Below are 25,500 nucleotides of genomic sequence, written 5' to 3' on the forward strand. Positions count from 1 at the left end.
AAAAAGAGGAAGAAGAAGAAAAAGGTAAAGATACAAATTATGAACAACAAACATGCATCTATCAACAAGTGAATCTAAGAATCAAGTGAATAAATAATCTGGTGATCATAATAGAATCAGGGACATAGAAAGGGAATGAACTGACTATTCTTGGGGGGGAAAGGGGTGTGGGAGATGCGGGAAGAGACTGGACAAAAATCGTGCACCTATGGATGAGGACAGTGGGTGGGGAGTGAGGGCGGATGGTAGGGCGGGAACTGGGAGGAGGGGAGTTATGGGGGAAAAAAGAGGAACATATGTAATAATCTGAACAATAAAGATTTAATTAAGAAAAAAAAAGGGAATCTAAGAATCAAGTGAATAAATAATCTGATGAACAGAAAGAACTGGTGATTATAATAGAATCAGGGACATAGAAAGGGAATGGACTGACTATTCTTGGGGGGGAAAGGGGTGTGGGAGATGCGGGAAGAGACTGGACAAAAATCGTGCACCTATGGATGAGGACAGTGGGTGGGGTGTGAGGGTGGAGGGTGGGGTAGGAACTGGAAGGAGGGGAGTTATGGGGGGGAAAAAGAGGAACAAATGTAATAATCTGAACAATAAAGATTTAATTTAAAAATAAAAAAAGAGTATGCCTTCCTTCCCCCAGCTGCCAGCACTGGCTTCCCTCTGGCACCCGGGACCTGGGCTTCCCTTGCAGGCCCAGCTTTGTCCAGAAGGTCGTCCGTAAGGACTTCAGGTCTAATTAGCACATTATACTTTTATTATTATAGATACCAATGAGAAAGAGAAATATAGGTGTCCCAAAAAATGTATTCACACAGTTTGTATAATTATAAAGACAGTGTTAGAATACATTTCATTTTCAAAATTAAGCTATCAGCTGTTAAAAATGTATATACATTTTTGGGGATACCCTGTATTTCTAAATTAAGCTTCCTATTTTTGATCGATACATTCATGCAGATTTATCAAGAAAAATATAAAAGCTTTTATTATTCTGTTAGTTCCTTTGACAGGAAAGATTCCTAATACTTAAGGTAAAATGATACAAACAGTAATTAGTTAATGAAAATTTTAATTGTTTATTAATACCCTGTATATCATGAACTCCTAAAATAGATATATTCAAGATAATTTAAAATCAACTGTTAGCAAAGAATACAGGTTAGCTGTTTTATTTTTTAAACTGCTCACTTGTTTTGTTGTTAATGAGGAAAACTAGTGGAATCATTTGTGTTCATTTTGTTTCAGAAAAGAACTAGTTTTACTGAAGTACACCATCCATTGTAAAAGTGGAAAAGTAAGGTTTATTCATCATGCCTTCCGTGGCTTCAGATCCTAAAGAACTCTACCTCAGTTCTTCACTAAAAGACCTCAATAAGAAGACAGAAGTTAAACCAGAGAAAATAAGCACTAAGACGTATGTATCCATTGTTAGTTTGACTGAGTCATATATTAATTTTTAGTTCAAGTCCATGTTCTTACATGTGTTACGTGAGTAAATTTAAAGTTTATTTAAACAATGGCATCATCTCTCTATCTCCCCATCTCTCCCTCTCCCTCAAAAAAAAAATCAATTTAAAAAAAAAAGAAAGGCGCATCTAGCCAGCCATATACTAGACTTAGGTAAACAGATTTTAGAGATTAGGGAAAAATACGTGTTCCATGGCTAGAGATAAATTGGGTGGTGCCTCAGTTTATTTTTATGATCCCAAATGGACATTGCTCATTCCTGAACGTTTATAGAGAATCTCCTTACTGTCTTTGGTTTGATTTACCTCTGCCATGTGAGGGACAGCATACATACTGACTGAAATGGTCCTTGTACAGGACCATCTTTGGTCTTAAATAATTGTGTGGTGGTCTAGTTTCTTGGCCTGACCATCTTCATCATTAGTCCATGTGGTGGTCTAGTTCCTTGGGCTGACCATCTTCATCATTAGTCCATGTCTCAATCTTGGAACACAGTTTGAAAAATACAGAAAACAAGATTCACTGCTTTATATAAATAAGTATTGGTAAAGCATATTATATATAGGCATTGGCACTATAACTTGGTTGCCAAAACTTTAGTCCTAAGTGAATGAAATTCTCTTGCAGAAATGCCTATTTTATTAATTTGCTTTCTAAAGACCATCAAACAAGGAAAATGTCTTAGGAATTAATGACACAGAATCCTCAAATTATTTTACTGAAGTAAAATTTTAAGATGACATATTTTTGGACTTTAAGTCTCTTTTCTTCCAGGACCAATGAATCAGAGTGTAGTTCAGCCATTTTGTAGAAAATCTTAATCAAATAAAAAGATCAGGCTTGTGTCCTCTTTTCTTTCCCTAATTTCTTGGATTTTCAAGTGGGGGAGATTTTACATAATGGTTAGAAAGGAGTGAGTAGAATGGAAAATATTTGTTTTAACATTAAAAGATTTTAGCTCCCCTAATTCAATACAAATGGTATGTTCTTTAATTATAGAGTATGGCTATTATGTGGCTGCCTGAGGACCACTTGTCTCAGGATTATCTGTTGTAGCAAATCTTTTAAAACTGGACTCAAAGCATTTTGAAGAGTTTGTGGCATATAAACAACTCTTATGAAACTGAAGTATTTACTTGTAGCATAAGGGAAATTTTCAGATTGCATCCAAACTTGCATCTAACTTTGTGTCAATTCTGAAATAAATTATGAAATATATTTTATCGAGGTTCTCTGTGGGCTTTATGCATGACCTCCCCCCCCCCCCAGATGTCAAGTGTTTTATTTTTTTCTCTAATTTTAAGTTATGTACAGAGTGCCCAGAAGATCTTCAAGACAGCAGAAGAAAGCAGGTTAGATCGTGATGAGGAAAAGGCCTACGTACTATACATGAAATTCGTGACTGTTTATAATCTTATCAAAAACAGGCCTGATTTCAAGCAACAGCAGGTACCTTTTGTTTCTGCATTTTTATTTGCTAAGTTATTTTTGCACAATGGACTTATCTTCTCTAAAAGTTTTAACTATGTTGAAAAGTAGATAACATTATGTAGCATCAAGTTCAAACTCTTATGAAGATAGAAAAGCAAACTGAAGATTTCATTTTATTTGCAAACGTGGATACACACACTATACACACATTCTTTTTTTAAATATGTTTTTATTGATTTTTAGAGAGAGAGGGAGAGGGATAGAGAGATAGAAACATCAATGAGAGAGAAACATCATTGATCTGCTGCCTCCTGCACACCTCCTACTGGCTATCAAGCCCACAACTGGGACATGTGCCCTGACCTCTTGGTTCATGGATTGACGCTCAACCGCTGAGCCACACCAGCCGGGCTATAGATGCATTCTTAGCCTTGGACTAGTACAAATTTATAGCAACATATAGAAACATAGTCAGTTTTCTGTTATGATACATCATTGCCAGGTCAAATAGAATATTCCATTTACTCATGCATTAAATAAGAAAAATATGAGGAGATTGTACTTTCTCAAGATTCAAGGTTTAGTCATTTGTTTTAATGTGACAGTTTTTAATATATCACATTGTCGCCATATTAAAGATCTGTTTGAAAAATTAATGCTCATTGTTTCCATTTTTGTATATTATTATTTTGCTTTTAATCCTTTGAGCAGGTGCCTTTCTTCCACTTTGCTGAAGCCATGGGAAGAGAGGGGAAGTGTAAATGAAAAAAGAGAACTGATGACTAGATAAGTGTTGCTAAGGAAAATGGTTGCATTTCAGCTACACCAGCAACAGGCAATAAAAGATCATGAAGACTAGGTGAAAGAAATAGGAAGAATTTTATGTTGGTGGTTCCACCTTTACTTAGGAACAATCTTGCTACCAGACAATAAATAGTATCAAAATACTGCCTATAGATCTTAAGTGGTGGAGAAGCCATTCCTTAAGAAAAAAAAATTTTTTTTTGTTAATCCTCACCTGAGGATATTTTTTTCCATTGCTTTTTCAGAGAGAGTAGAAAGGGAGAAAGTGAGGGGGAGGGGAGAGACAGACAGACAGACAGACATGGGCATGAGAGACACATCTACTAGTTGCCTCCAGCATATGCCCCAACTGGGGGCAGGGAGCGAACTCAAAACCAAGGTATTGGTCTTTGACGGGAATGGAGCCCTGAGACCCTTTGGTGCGCAGGTTGACACTAACCACTGAGCAACACAGGCCAGGGCAAAGAAGCTATTCTTGAATTAATATTGAGATTTTTATTTTATTCACTGGTGGTGGAATTTCCTTTGCCTCATTAAAATTATAGAAGTTAAAAAAATTTCTTTTTTAATAGCCTTATATGAATTACATATTACCGCAGACCACTGGTAGTCTGTGAGGTCTGAAAGGTTGGTGACCGCTGGGTTAAGGGATAGCATCATTGTTTTATTTAATGACGTTAAATCATTGCTCGTATTTCTTCTTACCAGTAAGGTTATACTAATAATAGTTGTGGGATTTTACATCTACCTTTGAAATGGTGGCCCCTTGCATTTAAGGTTCATCCTCCACAAATGGCTGGATTGGTCCTGTCCTTGGAACATTCTTGGGCATATTTATCTGCAGATGGAGACAGAGGCCTGCCCAAATTTAAGCAAGTGTTTGCATGCTCTTCGATGATTATTAGTTTCTCTTAAAATGGAATTGCTTAAAAAGAAATGTAAAAGTGTCTGCTAAAGTAATTATTTTTGAAAAATTTGCAGATTTGGGTAACTGATAGTTTTGGTGTTTGCTATTTTGTCTATTGTTGTAGGGTCAATTTTTTAATATACTTTTAATTTTTTGCTTTGTTTTTCTAAGTTAGTAACTACTTTCCTTCTTTGACAAAATTGGGAGTGTCTTTGTAGCTACCTTTTTTTTCCTTAACCTGAGAAGGTTGGGAGTAAATTATAATAGGTAAGAGATTTTTTCCTTTTCCACAGACTATTTATTCCATTTCCAAAGGGAGTGTATAGTTGAAAGTGGCAGAAGTTGTTCAGGTTAGAAAGCTCCCTGTTACTCCATATGTTGCAGTTGTTCAGTTTCTTGTTGTCAGTATAAGGATTAATTTTCTTTGCTCTGTCCAAGATACCACATCTGCTTCTGTCTTAGAACTGTTTGTCTTTTATTTTATTTAGCCCAACCTCTCCAGTATACTTCAGTATGTGAAATGTTACATTTATTAAGTAAATTTTTAAAAAAATTGATTTTAGCGAGGGAGGTAGGGAGAGACCTGACTTGGGATCTAACACACATACCTAAGTATGTGCCCTGACCAGTAATTGAACCCGCAACCTACCCATGCATGGGACAACACTCCAACCAACCAAGCCACACTGGCCAGGACACTAACTAAATTTTGGTTTTTACCTTTTAAAGCCAGTAGGAACAGAATGTAATGTCATCAGTCTTCAGAAACTTTGTCTTTCACTCTTATTTTATACTAGGGAATAGGTAAGATTTTAGATGAAACTTGATAATTTAGCAAACTCACTAGTAGAGGACACATTGCATTTACTCTAGTGTCGTGGTGTGCAGATTCATGCACATTGAAAGGAAATTAATTAGAAGAAATATTTTAATATTGCTATTTGCGTCTTGCTAATGAAAAGAAAATAGGATTCTACCAAGTCTCCTATCTACCTACCCCAGGACTTCTGTGAGGATCAAATGAGATGAGGCACAGGAAAACACTTCAAAAAACATTTGGTTAAACTGTAAAATGTTTGCACCTGGCTATAAAGCAAATCATGTTCCTGGGCTGAAGGATGCTAGTCACTAAGAAGAGGAAGCCAGGCGTTGCTACGTGACGTCATTACCCAGTGCCCACAGCCACTGTTTCCAGGCTAGGCTGGGCTGTGGGCTGCAGTTTGCACCATGGGGTCTTTGGCAGCATTGGTTGTGGTTTGGTGGGGTGTTGCTCTGGGGCCTATGTCCCAGTGGGGGGAAGCTGAGTGTTGGTTTTTCGGCGCCAAGTCCCTGGTGCCGTTTATTTTTAAATCCCAGTGCGCATCATAGCAGCTCCTGCATCGAGCGTTTGCCCCCTGCTGGTCAGTGCGCATCATAGCTACCAGTTGGACTGATGGACACTCAGCCTTTTGTATATATAGATTGCTTACTCATTGAAAAAAATCAATATATGAATTTTTTCGGGGTTATCTGAAAAGGGAGTAAGGCAAATATGTCTTAATAATATTAGTAAGCCTAGATAATATTAGAATGATATTTTTAAATCTGTGGCATTCTTGATAATCTTGAATATTACTGGTAAACCTTTTTATTTGTGAAATCATGAGAGTTGCTTGAATCTGAATGTTCAAGGATAGGAAAGTTCTACTTGGTAAACCTAAAAAGCAAATGTTTTTAGTTGTATAAGAATTGGATGTTGTTATTAAAATTCTGCCAATTGTCAGTACTGTTGAAAATTTGAAAATATTTATGCTTATTTTAACTGTGCTTCATTAACAGTACAGAGAGAGAATTATTGAAAGGAAACCTCACCGATATTAAGGGAGTGTCTTTTGAAAGTTGGTAATAGGCATAGCCAAACACAAACAATTTTTTCAGCATTTAAACAGAATTGTGTTGAGCTTACACACTGGCTTCTTAATGAGTTTCTATTTAAAAAATTAATAAAACAAGTCATAGTATTTTTTTGTTTTACTTTGTATTTTGTTTTTATTGGAGAAACCTTACAGTAATGATTAGATTTTATTTTCTTTTTTTTTTTTTTTAATATATTTTATTGATTTTTTACAGAGAGGAAGGGAGAGAGATAGTTAGAAACATGGATGAGAGAGAAACATCGACCAGCCGCCTCCTGCACATCCCCCACTGGGGAAGTGCCCGCAACCCAGGTACATGCCCTTGACCGGAATCGAACCCGGGACCTTTCAGTCCGCAGGCCGACGCTCTATCCACTGAGCCAAACCGGTTTCGGCAGATTTTATTTTCTGTTAGAAAAGTATTGTGCCCTACCTAGTTTGGCTCGGTGGATAGAGTGTCAGCCTGTGGACTAAAAGGTCCTGGGTTTGATTCTGGTCAAGGGCACATGCCCAGGTTGTGGGCTTGATCCCCAGTAGGGGGCATGCAGGAGGCAGCTGATCAATGATTCTCTTTCATCATTGATGTTTTTATCTCTGTCTCCCTCTCTGTCCCTCTCCCTTCCTCTCTGAAATCAAAATATATATATATATATATTTTTAAAGGTATTGTATCAGCCCTGGCTGGGTAGCTCAGTTGGTTGCAGTGTTGTCCCGTACACCAGTTTGTGGGTTCAGTTACCAGTCAGGGCACATACCTAGGTTGTGGGTTCATCCCTGGATGGAGTATGGGAGGCAGCTGATCTGTGTTTCTCACAGTTGTTTCTCTTTCTGTTCCTTCCTTTCTCTCTGAAATCAATTACACATCCTCAGTGAGAGGGGGTGAATATTCTATCAGTTGTCAGGACATTGTGGTAACTAAAGTAATTATAGTTTCCACTGTAATGTTCAAGTGATAGAGTATTGAACAAACTATACTTTTATTGAAATTACATAGTGAATGGCCCTCTTTATTTATTTAGTCTTTAATCTAGAAGAATATACTCAACCAAAACCTGAGCTACTTTTGGGCTAGATAGACATATGATAGCTGTTACCAACAGATTTATTCTACCCAAAGCTCTTGGTGAGGGTCTCTCCATGAGCCAGAGATGGATATTTTTGACCTTCTGGCCTTGCTTCTTTTTTAAAATTTGATTACTATGTCCTTTGTGATGAACTATACTAGTAGGCTCTATTTGTAGTCATACTGACAAGTTGTGGCAAATTAGATCCAATAATTAGCCTAGTCTAACTGCAGTACTGTCATGTCAAACTAACTTTGATTTGAAAATATCTTTGATTGCAAGATCTAAGGAGTGACCTCTTTAGTGAAGTGATTTTTTTAAAAAACAACTTCATTGTGCCTATTAGTAAATTATGTGCCAAAATGTGTGAAATGTGTGTGTGTGTGTGTGTGTGTGTGTGTGTGTGTGTGTTTTAGAAGGAGGAAGGGGGAGAGAGAAAGAGAAACATTTGATGTGAGAGAGAAACACCGATAGGTTTCCTCTGACCTGGGATTGAGCCCACAACCTGGTTATGTGCCCTGACCTGTAATCAAACCTGCCACCTTTTGGCGAATGGGTTGATGCTCCAACTGAGGCACACAGGCCATGGCTATTTTGTGTTTTTGTGGGGGGTTTTTTGTTAATCCTCACCTGAGGATATTTTTCCCATTGCTTTTCAGAGAGAGTATAAGGGGAGGGGGAGAGAAATATGGATATGAGAATGATACATTGACTGGTTGCCTCCCACACGCACCCCCAACTCAGAGGCGGGGAGCAGACCGGGCACCCAGGTACATGCCCTTGACTAGGTTTTTGAACCTAAGACCCCTAGGGGCACAGGCCGACCTCTAACCTTTGAGTAGTACTGGCCAAGGCAATTTTGTGTTTTTTTTAAAGGTAGATTATATTATTGATGACTTATTTTCTGTCATTTGACTTTTCATTATTCAGTGTTTCCTTAAATATAACACTTGTTTTATGTCGAAAGTATTGAAAGGCAGGTAGCTATAGAAAAGAAAGATGGAAGCAAAACATCTCAATTTAAAACAAAAGAATAAATCCCATACTGTAGATTGACACACAATTTGTTTTACTGCATCTGAGACTAGAGAAAAATAAAACTAGGAAACCTCCTTATAATGGCAAGATATATTATGCCCTTGAAAGCTTTGTGGGTTTTTTTTGTTATTTATTTATAAAATTAAAAAAATAGTACTTATTAAAAGGTGCCTTACAAATAAGTAAAACTGTTACCTACTCGAGTTTTTTTTTATACTAATGCTATAAGATGCTTTTGAAACATTTTGAGAATAAGTTGTGCATTCATGTAGGTTAAAAGTTTAAAAAAATACTTCAGTCATAGTAATGTTTTCATCTAAACTTTGCTGTTTTAAGTACCATGATTTTAATGTCTTTAGCATTACAGCTGTGTATAGTACCTAATGCTAACACTATAGGATGGTTTTCCTATAATTTTAGGACTATGTTCATTCAATGCTTGGACCTGCAAACATCAAAAAAGCTATTGAAGAAGCTGAAAGACTTTCTGAAAGCCTTAAACTCAGGTATAGACATTATTTTCAAATCTAATTCCTAAAAATAAGTCCTGTGTTAACAGAACACAAAAATTAAATTTGTTTGCTATGTCATTACATTATGTTCATGTATTACCATTAATATTCTTTACTGACGTTTTTTTAAATGCTTAGAATGATAGTTTATTAAGGTAAGCATTAGTATAGTAGTTTAGAGCTTAGGTCTCATTTTTCCCCCAAGTTTCTAACAGGATTCTTCAGAAAAATATCATTCCTCTGCTCCATGTTGTGATGTGCTACTGGACACTGGTCTGATGAGAATAAAGTATTTACTATAGTTTTGATCTGCCTGGTTTCAGAAGTTATATATGTGTTGTTTTTTTAATCTAATTCTAGTATTTTCCATGATTGGCTTGCCAGACTTATAACTAGAAATTAAAAATAGTATGTTTCAATTTTTAGTTATTCCTTAAACAACAAAATAAAAAGGGAACTATTTAGTTCAATATTTTTTCTTTAATGGTTTTTGTACTTGGATCAGTTAACTATTATAGTTATATACATCATAGCCTTTACTTAAAACTAAACTGCTATATTCCGTTCATCCTTTCTAGAAATTACCAATCTTGGGTCTGGAATATGTTAAGGTGGTTGATGTCATTAAGCATCACTATTCTCTTTCTCCTTTAGCTAGTTAATCAATTATGTAGAATAGCATTTCTCCTAATCTTTGAATTAGCCATTATTAACTGTTTTTTTTTCCTTGGGTTGGCCTAGTTTTTCTCTAATCATACTATTATAATAATCATGTTTCTTTACCTCCTCTTTTTTTGTGTGTGTATGGGGGGAGTTAGGTCCTTTCACTTATTTGTCTTTACTTTTTAGCATTTTTAATCACTTTATAAGTGAGTGAGGTTTATAGTTAATTTTAGGATTATAATTCCTTTCAAAAGGAAATTGTAGCAGATTTGAATCATTAAGAGGTTGAAAATAATGGTAGGGAAAGAGCAACAAGAGCATTAAACAACTTTAACTTGAAAGCATAGAGTTTCTTTCAAGATTTTTGGGCAATTTATGTAAATCTTCAAAGGGCAAATTTGTGAGTTGTGGCTTATAATGACCATTGGCAGCATTGAATATCAGTTGGAGGGAGAAAATATGTACCCAGTGCAGGGTACTAGTATCATGTAAACAGAACTCCTTTACTTTTCATGATCATTGCAAGACATCTTGACTTCTCTTTTCAACTAGATATGAAGAAGCTGAAGTTCGGAAAAAACTTGAAGAAAAAGACAGACAGGAGGAAGAGCAACTGCAGAAACAAAAAAGACAGGAAGCAGGAAGAGAGGATGGTAACACATCAGCTAAACATTCTTTGGAAAATGTATTGGATTCCAAAGACAAAAACCAAAAGGTATTTTAAATTTATCCTGTGAGATAAAAAGACTCTTCTCAGATGATCTGTTTAAGAAGAGTTGAGATATCACTACAATGTTCATTTGGGCAACCAGAGTAAAATTTGATGTGTTTTTATTAGAAATTGAATAAAATATTCTAGCTTCAGTTGGTTCTCTTACAGGTTTTTGGTTTGAGATTCATATATAACAAGCTGTGTTTATTGCAGTGTTTTAAGTTGATCGCTTACAATTGCATTTTAAAAGCTCCATTTTAAAAAAATGTTAATGAAGACTATTCAAGACTATTGTAATATGGGATATTGAACTCGATTCTTAAAATGTAGGCAGATTTTTGTTCATTTATTTAGTTTAAATTATGTTGATCAGATTTTCATATTTTTTAAAAATATTTTTTTATGTATTTATTTCAAAGAGGAAGAGGGAAAGAGATAGAAACATCAATGATGAAAGAGAATCATTGATTGGCTGCCTCCTGCACGCCCCTACTGGGGATTGAGCCTTCAACCCAGGCATGTACCCTTGACCGGAATCGAACCTGGGACCCTTCAGTCCGTAGGCTGAGGCTCTATTGACTGAGCCAAACAGTCTAGGGCTAGGCGGATTTTTAAATGCTGATTAGCTCATGGAAAAGTGTTAGAGTATGTTAGTATAGAAGGTTGGTCAATGTGAGAGGCATCTGTGTTTGCTAATTGTCAGTTATGGAAGTTAGGCTCCTACCCTCCCAGAGACTGGGAGATAGGGGCCCTACATTTAAAAATTTTTTTATTGTTGTAAAATACACATAACATAATATTTAATACCGTATCCAGGTCAGTGGTATTGAGTCCATTCACATTGTTGTGCAGCCATTCACTGTTCATCTCCAGAACTCCTTTTATCTTGCTAAACAGAAACTCTGTATCCTTTAAACCAGCGGTCGCCAACTTTTCGGACCTCACGGACCACCAGTGGTTCACGGACCACCAGTTGGCGACCGCTGCTTTATACAGTAACTCCCCAAACTTCCCTCCCCCCAGCTCCTGGCACCTACCACTCTATTTTCTGTCTATGCATTTGACTACTCTAGGTACCTCATATGAGTGGAATCATATACTACATTTTTACTAATCCCCAATGTTTATGTTTTTGACATATTTTACACCTTTTGTGTGAGTGTGTGTGTGCATGAATCCATTAATTACTATAGTTACACATGATCTTACTTTGTCTTTTAACCTTCATACTAGTTTAATCCATGGTTGACCCCTACTTTTACTAAATGTTTGCCTGCATTAGTGTGTTTTTTTTCTTTCCAGTATTTTATTTTATTTTTTAATATATTTTTATTGATTTCAGAAAGGAAAGGAGAGGAAGAGAGAGAAACAACAATGATGAGAATCATTGATTCGATGCCTCCTGCACACCGCCTACTGGGGGTAGAGCCTGCAACCTGGGCATATGCCCTTGACTGGAATCGAACCCAGGACTTTTTAGTCAGCAGGCTGACTGACACTCTATCCGCAGAGCCAAACCAGCTAGGGCTCTTTCCAATAATTAAAAATTTTTACTATTGGCCATTTCTTTTCCGCTTAAAGAAGTCTCTTTAACATTTCTTGTATTGCTGGTTTAATGATATTGAGCTCCTTTAGTTTTTGCTTATCTCAGAAATTATCTCTCCTTCCATTCTGAATGATAACTTTGCTGGGTAGAGTATTTCTAGGTTTTCTCTTTCATCATTTTGAATATTCCATGCCAAGTAATAGCCCAATTTTTATTTCATTGTAAGGAATTTCTCATTAAATTAAATAATAAATGTCTATAATAATCTGTGCTTTTAAATTATATTTAGCCATCAACTGAAGAAAATTTTGAAGAAATGTCATATGATTCAGATATGCTGCTAGTTATTTTAGCTGTTAACTACCGCCATAGTAACCTGGTAATGCCATTACTGTTCATGTGCATTTTTACAAAATGACAGTACCCTGAGCCCTTCATTTCCTAGGCTTTCAGTTTCAATGAGATATTAAAGTTGAACTTTTTGTTTCTATGAACATTTTTGTTTCTATTATTAATTTTGAAATTTGCTTTTCTATGAAATAGATAAATGGTGAAAACAGTGAAAGAAATGAGACCACAGAGAAAGGTAAGTGTGTTAGCTTCAGATTTTATACAGTGAGATTCTAATATTGTCTCATCCTATATAATAAAAGGCTAATATGCAAATCGACCTAACAGTGGAACAACCATGATGCACACTGACCACCAGGAGGCAGATGCTCAATGCAGGAGCTGCCCCCTGGTTGGTCAGTGCTCTACCACAGAGAGAAGGCTGCTCAGCCAGAAGCCAGGCTCATAGCTAGCAAGTGCAGCAGTGGAGGCGGGAGCCGCTCCCAGAAATTAGATATCCCCCAAGGGCTCCCAGACTGCGAAAGGGCGTGGGCAGGGCTGAGGGACACCCCCCCCTCCCCCCCAGTGCATGAATTTTGTGCACTGGGCCTTTAGTCTGTATATAACCTTGCCTGTACAAATATACTGAAAATGTATTCTATTCTGAATTTATATATCGTGGGTTATATTTATACTACTAGAGGCCTGGTGCATGAATTCATGCATCAGTGGGGTCCCTCAGCCTGGCCTGTGGGATCAGGCTGAAACTGGCTCTCCAACATCCCCAGATTGTGAGAAGGCGCAGGCCAGGGTGAAGGACCCCACCAGTACACGATCAGGGTCGGAGAGGGACACAGGAGGTTGGCAGCCAAGGCAGAACCGCGTGAGGGCTCCAGGGCATGTCTGGCCCGTCTCAGTCCCAATTGGCCGGACCCCAGCAGCAAGCTAACCTACCGGTTGGAGCTTCTGCCCCCTGGTGGTCAGTGCACATCATAGCGAGCAGTTGAAGTGGCCTTAGCATATCATTAGCATATTACACTTTGATTGGTTGAATGGATGACTAGGCACTTAGTATATTAGGCTTTTATTATATAGGATGCAATTGAAAACATCAAAACCACAGTTAGTAGTTGTCATTATTTTCTTTTCAAGGTAGTTTAACAGTAGTTAAGAAGATGGACTCTCAGAAGTGAGACTGCCTGGGGTTGAACATTGGCTCCTCTGAATTTCCATGTGATCTTGAGCATGTTAACCTCTTTAACTTAATTTCCCTTTTTTTTACTTTCATTTTAAATAAGTAATTGTTTTTATTTTTATTTTTTTGTTAATCCTCTCCTGAGGATATTTTTCCATTGGTTTTTAGAGAGAGTGGAAGGGAGGGGGAGGGAGAGAGAGAGAGAGAAACATCGATGTAAGAGAGACACATCAATTGGTTGCCTCCTGCACACGCCCCGACCAGGGCTGGGGATCAAGCCTGCAACCAAGCGAGATACATGCCCCTGACCAGAATGGAACCCAAGACCCTTCAGTCCATGGCACAAAGCTCAATACACTGAGCCAAACCAGCTAGGGCTTAATTTCCCTTTTCTAAAGTGGGGATAATAATAGTACCGATTTCATAGGGTTATTGATGAGGATTGAATGAGTTAATATATGTGAAACTCGTAGAATGCATAATAAACTTTATATAAGTGTTAGCTAGTACTACTTATTACTCTCAGTTGAATATTTAATTATTTAAAAATCTTCTTCACTCCCTTAAAAAATCTAAACCAGTAATTTTGATATTATCTACAGGTGGTGTGGATGCTGTAGTGCAGCGGTCGCCAACCGGTGGTACGTGAGGTCTGAAAGGTTGGCGACCGCTGCTCTAGTGACAGATATATAACCTAAAAAATAAGACTTAGGTAGTTGCCCTAAGTTTTTGTCTCAGAAAAGGTTTAACTTAAATATTAATTGAGTATAACACTAAAATAAATAATTTATTTAAAATATTGCCATACAACAAAAATTAAACCTAGTAAAGTACCTTACTAGAAGCTGTTATCAATTCATTCTAAGATTTGTTTTTATCTGTATGTTCCTTTATATCTCATCCTGCTTTGATATCCTTCTCAGTGGTTTGGTCTCAACCTCTTTAGAGTGGTTTGATCTTTGTTGTCAAAATAATCTTGATGGTTAGAAAGGGAAGTAGGATGGTTATTAGCAGCTGGGGTTTTTTTCCCTCACCTGAGGACATGCTTTTTTTTGGTTTTAGAGAGAGAAAGAGAGAGAGGAAGAGAAACATCGATGTGAGAAACGTTGATTGGTTGCCTCCAAATGCACCCCTATCAGGTATGGGCTGTGACCAGGAATCATACCCACCACCTTTGGGTGTATGGAACCACGCTCCAACCAACTGAGCCACACTGGCCAGGGCAGTAGCTAGATATTTTAGCTTAAGAGATAATGTGACTACATTCTTCTCACAGCTCACTACCAAAGAAAGTTCTTCACATATTAAGCTCCCTTGTAGTGCTTTCTGATCTTTTACTTTAGGTCAGTGATGGCGAACCTTTTGAGCTCGGCGTGTCAGCATTTTGAAAAACCCTAACTTAACTCTGGTGCCGTGTCACATATAGAAATTTTTTGATATTTGCAACCATAGTAAAACAAAGATTTATATTTTTGATATTTATTTTATATATTTAAATGCCATTTAACAAAGAAAAATCAACCAAAAAAATGAGCTCGCATGTCACCTCTGACACGGGTGTCATAGGTTTGCCATCACTGCTTTAGGTGGTAGAAGCTGGAAGAGGAAAATAGCAACATAGGGAATGTTTATTTTGGCTAAATATTAAAGGATTGGATAGTAAATATTTTAGGCTTGGGGGGGCCCTGTGGTCTTTGCTATTGTAGTGTGAAAGCAGCCATAGACAATATGTAAACAAATGAGTATAGCTGTGTTCCAGTAAATACAGGTGGCCATGGTTTGCCAACCCCTCTCATGAAACACAAATAACAGGCTTTTGGCTTGTTGCTCGGGGGATACATGAAAATCTAAAATAGCTCTCATAAAGCCCCATTAAAGAACGTAGACCCTTTCAAGAATTTTTGAGCCATAGAACTTTCTTCTAATTGACATTTTTTAAATGGCTTAATTTTTAAAAATGTAATATTTTCCTGAGATATACTTATTAATTTCCTTTATTTTAAAACAGTAACAGAGCCAACACCAGAAATAATTGTAAACTCAACAGCAAATTTTATTAAGTCTTTATAAATAGAACATTGAGTTAGTTTCTTGGTAAATGTCAAAAATGCATGTTATATTTATTGTTAGTTTAAAAGGTAATAAATAGTGTGATGGAAAAGCAAGTATGTAACACCCAGTGTATTTTATTCTTCTAGAAAAAGCTGTGCTTGCCCTGTGTTTAGTGATAACACACAGAACTGGGTGTTACTTATCACAAATATCATCTCTCTTGATTCCTAGGATCAATCACAGCAAAGCAACTATATACAATGATGATGGATGAAAACATCAGCTTGATTATAATGGATGCTCGAAGAATGCAGGATTATCAGGATTCCCATATTTCAGATTCTCTAAGTGTTCCTGAAGAAGCCATCAGTCCAGGGTGGGTCATTGTGTGTTTAGATAGAATGGTAAACTGTGGAGAGTAGTAAATGTTAATTATTAGCATCCAATCTAAATGTGATATAATAGTGTTTTCTTTTCCCATTGACCTTTTCATTTTTGCTTGTAATGTACACCTTACCCAGTCTGGGTGCTCTCTCCTGTCTGTGGCATTTAGAGCCTTAGAAAATAAATGAAGCCGCCCTTGTGTACTCTCTCTCCCCAGGTGTTTGTTGACTAACTTCTCATACTGTTTTTACATATGAGCTTTTGAAGCATATGCATCAAATAGACTAAAATTGTGAACTAATTGAATTGTTTTTAATTGGAGATTTCTCATACTGTTATCTGTGGTAAAAGAGCACACAAATACTTTTTGGAAGAAGACAGTGTATAACTAAACCATTAAGAGAGAGTAAAGACTCTAAAGGCAGACTATGGTGAGATTATAAATGTCTTTTATTAGCTACCTTACTTCTACCTAGTGACTTAACCTCCTAAGCCCATGTTCCCATCTATAAAATGGGGATAATAATAGTACTTATCTCAGAGGTTTTGAGAAGTTTGAGCCTGGCATTTGTAAGGACTTAACTTAAAAATGTACTTTCTTTCTTTTTTGATAAAAAAGCTTTTAACCTATAAAATTAAAGTTACCATGCATGGGTATGTTGTATATTAGAAACTATCTCATCAGTGACAGAGTTAAAACTTCAGATCCAAGATTATTTTCACTATTTTGAGTATTACATAAATTATGTAACCTCTCTGGGTCTTAGTTTATGGGATTGGAGTAGGTCCATTCTAGGACTAACAATATTAAGAAGATATTTTTAAATTAGGTAATTAATAAAATTTGCATGATATTTAGTATACTGCAGATGTTTGCTAAATGTTTGACCTGAAGAATAGCATGCATTGTAAATATGTTACCTGTCTAATCTGTGTATCAATCTATCCAGCTGTTTATTTATCTGAATTTTAAATTAACTAGTATAGCTGGATGATTTCCTTTTTTACAAAACAAGGTGGCTTCTGCTATTCCCTCTATCATTCCTCTACTGTGAACCACCAAACAGATTAGTAACTACATTATTTAAATATGAGATTCGAGTGCTTAGTAGACTATCAAGTAGATGGGAATATATTCCTAGGATTTGAAAAGAAAAAGAAAGTTATAGTCTAATTTGTACTAACAAAAAGTTCATGGTTTTAATTGAGTTTAATTGTTTCCCAAAATGTGGGATTTGGACTACTGGGAAACTCAGGTGAGTTTAGGTTGAAGATTAAAGAACAACGAATTGCATACCAAGAAAAGCATTCCCTTTTAATTTCTGTTTCAGTCCTGGATTAGTTAAAAGAAGTCTCAATTTGGTGCTACCATTACCTTTTAATATTTGCTAATCTCTCTTTCTTACTGGAGAGCAGGCCTCAGAGTTTTCTGTAGGCAGCAGTGTCTAAAGCTACCTGACCGTGATTACTCTGTTTTTTTATATTAAAACAGTGTAATATTCATATGATAATGCTTATGTAAGTGTTTAACCCAGTGAATTGTCAAAAATGGAATGCATCCTTTGAGATAGTATCTGGACCAAGAAACATTAGCATCACTCCAAAAGGTCTTCATAAGCCACCTGTCAGTTACTACCTATACCCCCACCCACCCAGGGAACCACCAACCTAGAATAGATTCCTTTTTATCTGTTTTTGTAGTTTATATAAATGGAATCCTACAATCAGTAGCCTTTCATGTCTGGCTTTTTGTACTCAACCTAATGTTTATGAAAGTCATATATATTATTATATGTTGTTGTAGTTTATTTATTCTGATTGCTAAATGGTGATCTATTGGGTGGATATAGCATAATTTAGTGATCTATTTTGTTTAATTTTAGGATTATTTTTAGGATTATTCTTTATTGGATATGATTCTATTTTTCCATGTATATAGCAATATACATTTTTCTGTTTATTTAAGTAAAGAATCACTTTCAATTAAATTAACGAATAATTAAAGTATTAAATAGTAGACAAGGTAAAGCAAAGTTATAGCGGTGTGTGAAGATGATACTGGTTGATGCTATTGTTTTCCGCAGAATAGTAATCTTGAGTTTTTAGATAAAAAGTATTTAGGCAAGTATATCCCTGCAGTTAAAAATAGTCCTTAAGAATATCACATTTCATTTTTTCTCATTCTTTGTTGACTAAGCATTCTTTTGATTTCAGTATATCAGATGAGAATTATTATGAGGCATTTTGTATTTCTTCTTTTTTTCTTTATATTCTAACTAGAGGCCCGGTGCACAAAAATTTGTGCACTCAGCGGGGGGGTCCCTCAGCCCATCCTGTGCCCTCTTGCCGTCTGGGACCCTTCGGGGGATGACCACCTGCTGGTTTAGGCCTGCTCCCCAGGGGATTGGGCCTAAGATGACAATCAGACATCTCTCTGGCAGCCTGGCAGCCCTCGGGGGATGTCCACTTGCCAGCGGGGAGCAGGCCTAAGCTGCAGTCAGACATCCTTAGCGCTGCTGAGGAGGCAGGAGAGGCTCCCACCACCACTGCTGTACTGGCAGCCATCAGCCTGGCTTTTGGCTGAGCAGAGCTCCCCCATGTGGGAGTGACTGACCACCAGAGGGCAGCTCCTGCATTGAGGGTCTGCCCCCTGGTGGTCAGTGTGTGTCATAGTGACCAGACCATCATTCCCAGTCTTTCTGCTGTTAGGGTCAGTTTGCATATTACCCTTTTACTATATAGGATAGAGGCCTGGTGCACGTGGGGGGGGCCGGCTGGTTTGCCCTGAAGGGTGTCCCGGATCAGGGTGGGGGTCCCACTTGGGTGCCTGGCCAGCCTGGGTGAGAGGCTGATGGCTATTTGCAGCTAGTCACACCCCCTTCAGGGTGGGGGCCCCCACTGGGGTGCCTGGCCAGCCTGGATGAGGAGCTGATGGCTGTTTTCAGGCTGGCCACACCTCTTTTAGGGTGGGGGTCCCCACTGGGGTGCCTGGCCAGTCTGGGTGAGAGGCTGAGGGCCGTTTTCAGGCTGGCAGACGACTGAAGCTCCCAGCCTCTCCTTTTTTTCTTTTATTCTGGGATTTATTTACCTTCTATAATTGAAACATTGTTGCCATCACTGGCGCTCCCAGTTCTGAGGCCTCGGTTGGCTGAAAGCAGGCATCTGGGGTTTGTTTAGCTTCTATAATCGAAACATTGTTGCTTCCGGAGCTCAAAGCCAGGCCACGGCAGGCGGGGAACCTTGGCTTCCTCTATCACTGGAGCAAGCAAGCCTCCTGCTCGCTTCAGCTGTGTGGCTTCTGGCCACCATCTTGGTTGGCGGTTAATTTGCATATCCTGCTGATTAGCCAATGGGAAGCGTAGCGAAGGTACAGTCAATTACCCTTTTTGTCTTTTATTAGATAGGATAGGTAAAGTAACCTGCATTATTATATACAGGATTTTTTAAAAATGATCTTAACGCCATTTAGTTTTACTTATGAATAAAAGTTTCACCAGTCCTGTCTTGCTTGCCAGTATCGTCATTTAAATAAATGCCTAGGTGCTTTGTTAGAAATAATACGTAGTTTCTTACCTGGAGGAGCAAATCTGTCTTACTGACTCAGTTATTCAGCAGATGTTTACTGACACTTGCTATGGGCTGGGTTTCTGTGGTTTGCAGTGCTGGGACTAAGTCAGTTGAACAAACAAATCTTTGCTTCATGGAGCTTATATTTTACTAGAGGCCTGATGCATGAAATTCGTGCAAGGGGCTGGCCCCTACCACGACAGCGGCTGCCTTTGCCTTGACCCTCACAGCCCCAGCTTCGTCCAGAAGGTCGTCCAGAAGGACGTCCGGTCTAATTAGCATATTATGCTTTTATTATATATAGAATTAACAGGGAGATGAGGTAGGTGAGACAATCAATAAAACATAAATATATGTCTGCTATTGATAAGATGGGTGTGTCAAGCTTGTATATTGGGGTATTAAAGTGTTAATCCAGCTGTAACCGGTTTGGCTCAGTGGTAGAGCGTCAGCCTGCGAACTGAAGGGTCTCAGGTTCGATTCCGGTCAAGGGCATGTACCTTGGTTGCAGGCACATCCTCAGTAGGTGGTGTGCAGGAGGCAGCTGATAGATGTTTCTCTCTCATCGATGTTTCTAACTCTCTATCTCTCTCCCTTCCTCTCTGTAAAAAATCAATAAAATATATTTTTTTAAAAATGTTAATCCAGTATGGCTTCACTGAGAAGATACTAGTACGCAGATCTTGAAGGGATAAGGGGAATGACTGATGCATTATCTGAGGGAGTCATACCAGAAGTTGTAAGGAAGCCAGTGCCTGGAGTGGGTAAAGGGGCAAGTGCATAGTTAATGATGAGGACATTGAGAGAATAGGATTTGGGGGAGGGACCATGTGGCAGGTCCATTGTAAGGACTTCAGGAAGAACTTCAGCTATTCTGTAAGCAAAAGAGGAAATAAACGGCATGCTTTATCATAGAGTTGATAATATTCGCAGTTGATGATGTAAGAGGCAACACAACAAAGCAGCAAAGAGCTTGGACGTGAACCAAATTGCCTGAGTTTGAATTCTGGCCTCACTTCACAGCTGTAACCTTGGGCAGATTATTAATGTTTTGTGCCTCAGTTTCCCCATCTATAAAATGAGGATAACAATGCCTACTTTATAGTATTGTTGTGAGATTCAGAATAAAGCGTTTGGAATAGTACCTGGCACATAATAAATGCTGTATGTGTTTGTTAAATATTTGGGTATTTGGTTAACTATTAATTATAGGTATCAGAACTGAAATATAAATAATGTTACCTGGATGATATTCCAGTCGTTTATACTTGGCTGAAAGATGCTCATAAGGGTTCCTGTTTTCAGTTTGGTCCCCCATTTTTTGGTAAAGGGTCAAAATTTTAGTCTCTAATACTAAAATATATTCCAGTATTATGTAGTTGTGATGTTATTAAACATTTTAGGGTATTTAATATCTGAACACATAGTCTGACCTTAGAAAGAAATCTGTCTTAAAGTTTGCTATGGTCTGATACAGACTGTAGAACAAAACTCAGTGTCTTATATTAGTATATTAGGACCTCTCATCTACTTTTGCCCCAATATAAATGTTAATACATTTCAGAATCACTGCTAATTGGATTGAAGCAAAACTCCCAGATGACTCTAAAGACAAATGGAAGAAGAGGGGGAATGTGGATTATGTGGTACTTCTTGACTGGTTTAGTTCTACAAAAGATTTACAACTTGGAACAACTCTACGGAGTCTGAAAGATGCTCTTTTCAAGGTTAGCAAGTTTCCTTAATTGTTTACTATAATTGCAAGCCTTCTCTGAATGTTAGAAAGGTATGTTAAGGACAAGAAGATCCATTATGCTTTGGTTGTAGATTTTTTTGATATTTAGATATAAAAGACTAATTTTGAAATAACAAATAACAGTTTAAAGCAGAATATTAGAATTTTCAGAAATAGAACTTATCTGAAAAAAGAAATTTTTTGTTTTAAGAATTAGATTATGAAACAAAGACAAAGGAAGGTGTCACTAAGAAAAAAGAGATTGATTTGACTTCATAAAATAAAAACTTAGATGTGAAAAAATACTGTAAGAAGACAGAGATGAAGAGAAAGATATCTGCCTAAAATCTGAAGAGATTTTACAAATAAATAAGAAAATTAAGATGAAATCATAAAATAAGTAGTTGACTTATTTTATTCTGACATAAACATAAAAGGATATGTAAGTGATGACAACATAAAAGTGATCAAATCAGAGAAACTCAAATTGAACCAATGAGTACCATTTTCACTGATCAGATGAACCAAGATAAAAATACTCAGTTTAATTTGTTAAATTATTAAACAATGATGGCACTGAATGCTGGTGAGAATGTGGTAAGAATAAAACTTACCTGCTGGAAGGAGGGTCAATTGATGGAACATTGTCTTCTTCGGGGAATCTTAAAAGCCTTGAAACAGTTCATGCTTTAAAATAGGGAATCTAGCCCTAGCTGGTTTGCCTCAGTGGATATAGTGTTTGCCTGTGGACTGAAGGGTCCCAGGTTCCATTCCAGTCAAGGGCACATGCCCGGGTTGCGGGCTCGATCCCCAGTAAGGGTCAAGCAGGAGGCAGCCAACCAATGATTATCTCTCATCATTGATGTTTCTCTCTCTCTCTCCCTCTTCCTTCCTCTCTGAAATTAATAAAAATATATCTTAAAAATACATACATATACATATATAATAGAGAATCTAGAAATATACTCAAGGATAGGTTGATAAATGAAAGTGCCAATATTTAACTACTACTGACCTACAAAAGAAGCAATTTCATAAAGTTCAACCTAAGATATTTGAGAATTTAGTGTATGATAAAGGTAACATAACAAATTAGTGAGGAAAAGATGGATTTAAATGAATGGTTTAGGGACAGCAGCAGGCTAGCCAGTAAGTAAAAGAAAGGGATCCGTACCTTAATTTCTTAGACTACACTAGACTCCAAATGAGTCAAAGATATAAATATGTTGATTAAAACAATGAACTACTAGGGAAAAGGATTTTTATTATCTGGGGGAAAAAAGTATTTTCATTTCTTGATCCTAAAGCAAAACACCATTAAGGAAAGTCAGTATATCTGTGTTAAAAACTTCATAAACAAGGTAAAAATCAGTCGGGACAGATTTTGTAACATATGACAAAGACCTATTTTCTTAAATATTCAAAGTACATTTACTATTTACTAACAGAATAGCAAACTCTGTAGAAAAGTGGGCAAAAGATGAGATTAAATCATTTCTATATATAAAAAGCCAGTGTCCGTGATGACCAAACGACCGATCACCATGAGGTGCATTGAGCACCTCTTGGTCCTTCCCGCCCGCCCCCCCCCGCACCCTCCCCTGGCCCACAAGTGGGGCGGAGCGGGCCTGGGGACTGGTTAGCTGGCTGAAAGGCTGACCTCTTGGTCCCTGCCCCCGGCCCACAGGCTCTGATGGATCAGCAATGGTGAACGGGGGGATCAGCATGGGTGGCAGGACAACCGAGCTGGCTGTCAGGCTGTTGGGTTCACCAGCTCATCCCCAGCTGCTTAGGGGCTCAGTGGGAAAGTAGGTGCTGGTGAATTCACTTCCATGGGCGTACGCCAGGCTGGCCACTGATGGAACGCGCTGCCCGCTCTGTGCCGCTCATGCCGGGGCGGGTAGGTCGCGGGCGAACCCCGCAGCTTCCATCAGCCCCTCAAGCCCCAGTGGCAGTGGCAGCGGCGGCAGTGTGAGCGCCCTTTAGTGGGCAGCACGTTCCCTCAGCGGCTGGCCCGGCTCATGCATGTGGAGGTGAAGTCGTTGGCGCCCGCTTTCCCACAGGCCTGAGCCCCTGAGCAGCTGGGGTTGAGCTGGTGATCCCAATGGCCTGACAGCCCAGTGGCGGAGGCGGCGTTCAACCTGGGGACTGGCGAATGGGAGTGACAAGAAGATGGCCCTGATTGCAGGAGGCTAGGCCCTAGGGACCGTACCCGCACAATTTCGTGCGCTGGGCCTCTAGTATAATATAAATGACTAATAAACATATTAAAAGATGTTCAGTTCCACTAACAAATGCTAATTAAAACAAAAGAGCATTTATGCCCACCAGTTTGGAAAAATTGTAGAGATTTATAATTGGCATTCTCATACACTGTTAATAAATATATAAATTGGTATTGTTCTTTTGAAGGGCAATTTGGCAGCATCTACCAAACTTTAAACCAATAGTTCTACTCCTGGGATATTATTCTACAAAAATAAATACTTTTTAAGGATCCTTTCAAAGATTAACAATATAAAGATGTTCATGTGCATTGGCTTGGCAACTCCACCTCTGGGGATATTCCCTAATGGAGTTGATTGGGTGTATACATTTATAAGGAAGGATCTTCAATGTTTATAATTAAATGGGGAAAATAACAAGTGTTCAAATGATGAATTCAGTTTTGGTGTATGTGTATGTGTGTTTATATGCGTGTATACAATAGAATATTAGCTGATCATTACAAATGACATACAGCTCTTTATTAATAAACAATAGACATAAGAGCCCTGGCTGGCTTGGCTCAGTGGATAGAGCATCAGCCTGCGGACTGAAGGGTCCCGGGTTTGATTCCGGCCAAGGGCACATGCCTGGGTTGCGGGCTCGGTCCCCAGTGGGGGGTGTGCAGGAGGCAGCCGATCGGTGATTCTCTCTCACCATTGATGTTTCTATCTCTCTCTCCTTCTCCCTTCCTCTCTGAAATCAGTAAAGAAATATATTTTTTTTAAAAAATAGACATAAGATAAAAGCATCATCATAAAAGTTTCATTGTTTTGTAAAAATGATGTTAAAAACGTGTGTATCTTTGTAGAAAAGTAAGAATAACTGAAATATTAAAGAGGTATCTCTGGGTAGTGAGATTATGGATGGGTTTTATTGCATATAGACTTATTTTATTTTTCTTCTAAGATCATTGATTACTTGTCTGACTTTAAAAATCTGATCTACCCATTTGTTTCATTTAATGTTAAATTTTTAATTCCGCTTTCAATTTTTTTTTTAATATATCTTTATTGATTTCAGAGAGGGAAGGAGAGGTAAAGAGAGATAGAAATATCGTTGATGAGAGAAAATCACTGATTGGCTGCCTCTGCACTTCCCCTACTGGGGATCAAGCCCGCAACCTAGGCATGTGCCCTTGACCAGAATTGAACCTGGGATCCTTCAGTTGCAGGGCTGACACTCTTTCCAGTGAGCCAAACCAGCTAGGACCCACTCATTTTTTTTTTATCATTTAGAAGATAAATCTTCAAGAGAGCAATTTTTAAATTAAGGTTTGTTGTGTTCTTGGCTGCCATATTAAAAACACTATTTCCTTATTTTACAGTGGGAAACTAAAACTGTCCTGCGCAACGAGCCTTTGGTTTTAGAAGGGGGCTATGAAAACTGGCTTCTTTGTTATCCCCAGTACACAACAAATGCTAAAGTCACTCCACCCCCACGAGGCAAGAATGAAGAGGTGTCTATCTCATGTATGTATGTGAAAATTTTTTATTACAATTGCTTCAGTAAAATAAACTTTAAATTATTTATGTTCTTAAGGTAATGTTATTGGTTATATGTGCATTTGTTCTATTAGCTAGTAACTTGTTTTCAGGCATAAAAAATACAAGATGTTCATAGCCTGGAATTATTGTTTAATTCTTTTTTATTTTTTTTAAGAATAGTTTATTGATTTTTAGAGAAAGAGAGGAAGGGAGAGGGAGAGAAAGGGAGAAACATGGATGTGAGAGGGTAACATCAATAGGCTGCCTCGTGCATGACCCCTCCCAGGGATCAAGCCCACGACCTGGGCATGTGCCCTTGATGGGGAATCAAACTGGCAGCCTCCTGGTGCACCAGACAACACCCAACTAGCCAGGGCTAATTTTTAAATTTTATTATTATTATTATTTTAAGCAAAGGTGGAAATTTATTGAAG

At 38.0% G+C, this 25,500-nt stretch overlaps 1 protein-coding gene across 6 annotated transcripts in view; it reads left to right on the forward strand.

The window, feature by feature from the left end:
- The window catches only part of USP8 (ubiquitin specific peptidase 8), a 69,127-nt gene that overhangs the window by 16,358 nt on the left and 27,269 nt on the right, over nucleotides 1–25,500 (forward strand). For all 6 annotated transcript variants that reach the window (XR_004966335.1, XM_036301218.1, XM_036301224.1 and 3 more), the window contains exons 2-9: nucleotides 1,258–1,426; nucleotides 2,784–2,928; nucleotides 9,039–9,124; nucleotides 10,346–10,508; nucleotides 12,595–12,637; nucleotides 15,860–16,004; nucleotides 21,144–21,306; nucleotides 24,907–25,051. Coding sequence is in view for 5 of the 6 variants with exons in the window: in XM_036301218.1 (XP_036157111.1) it covers nucleotides 1,323–1,426; nucleotides 2,784–2,928; nucleotides 9,039–9,124; nucleotides 10,346–10,508; nucleotides 12,595–12,637; nucleotides 15,860–16,004; nucleotides 21,144–21,306; nucleotides 24,907–25,051 (994 nt within the window). In the remaining variant the exon portion in view is untranslated. The remainder of the gene's footprint in view (nucleotides 1–1,257; nucleotides 1,427–2,783; nucleotides 2,929–9,038; nucleotides 9,125–10,345; nucleotides 10,509–12,594; nucleotides 12,638–15,859; nucleotides 16,005–21,143; nucleotides 21,307–24,906; nucleotides 25,052–25,500) is intronic.

The sequence above is a fragment of the Myotis myotis genome, unplaced genomic scaffold (genome assembly GCF_014108235.1).
Source record: "Myotis myotis isolate mMyoMyo1 unplaced genomic scaffold, mMyoMyo1.p scaffold_m19_p_1, whole genome shotgun sequence".
Classification (NCBI taxonomy): domain Eukaryota; kingdom Metazoa; phylum Chordata; class Mammalia; order Chiroptera; family Vespertilionidae; genus Myotis; species Myotis myotis.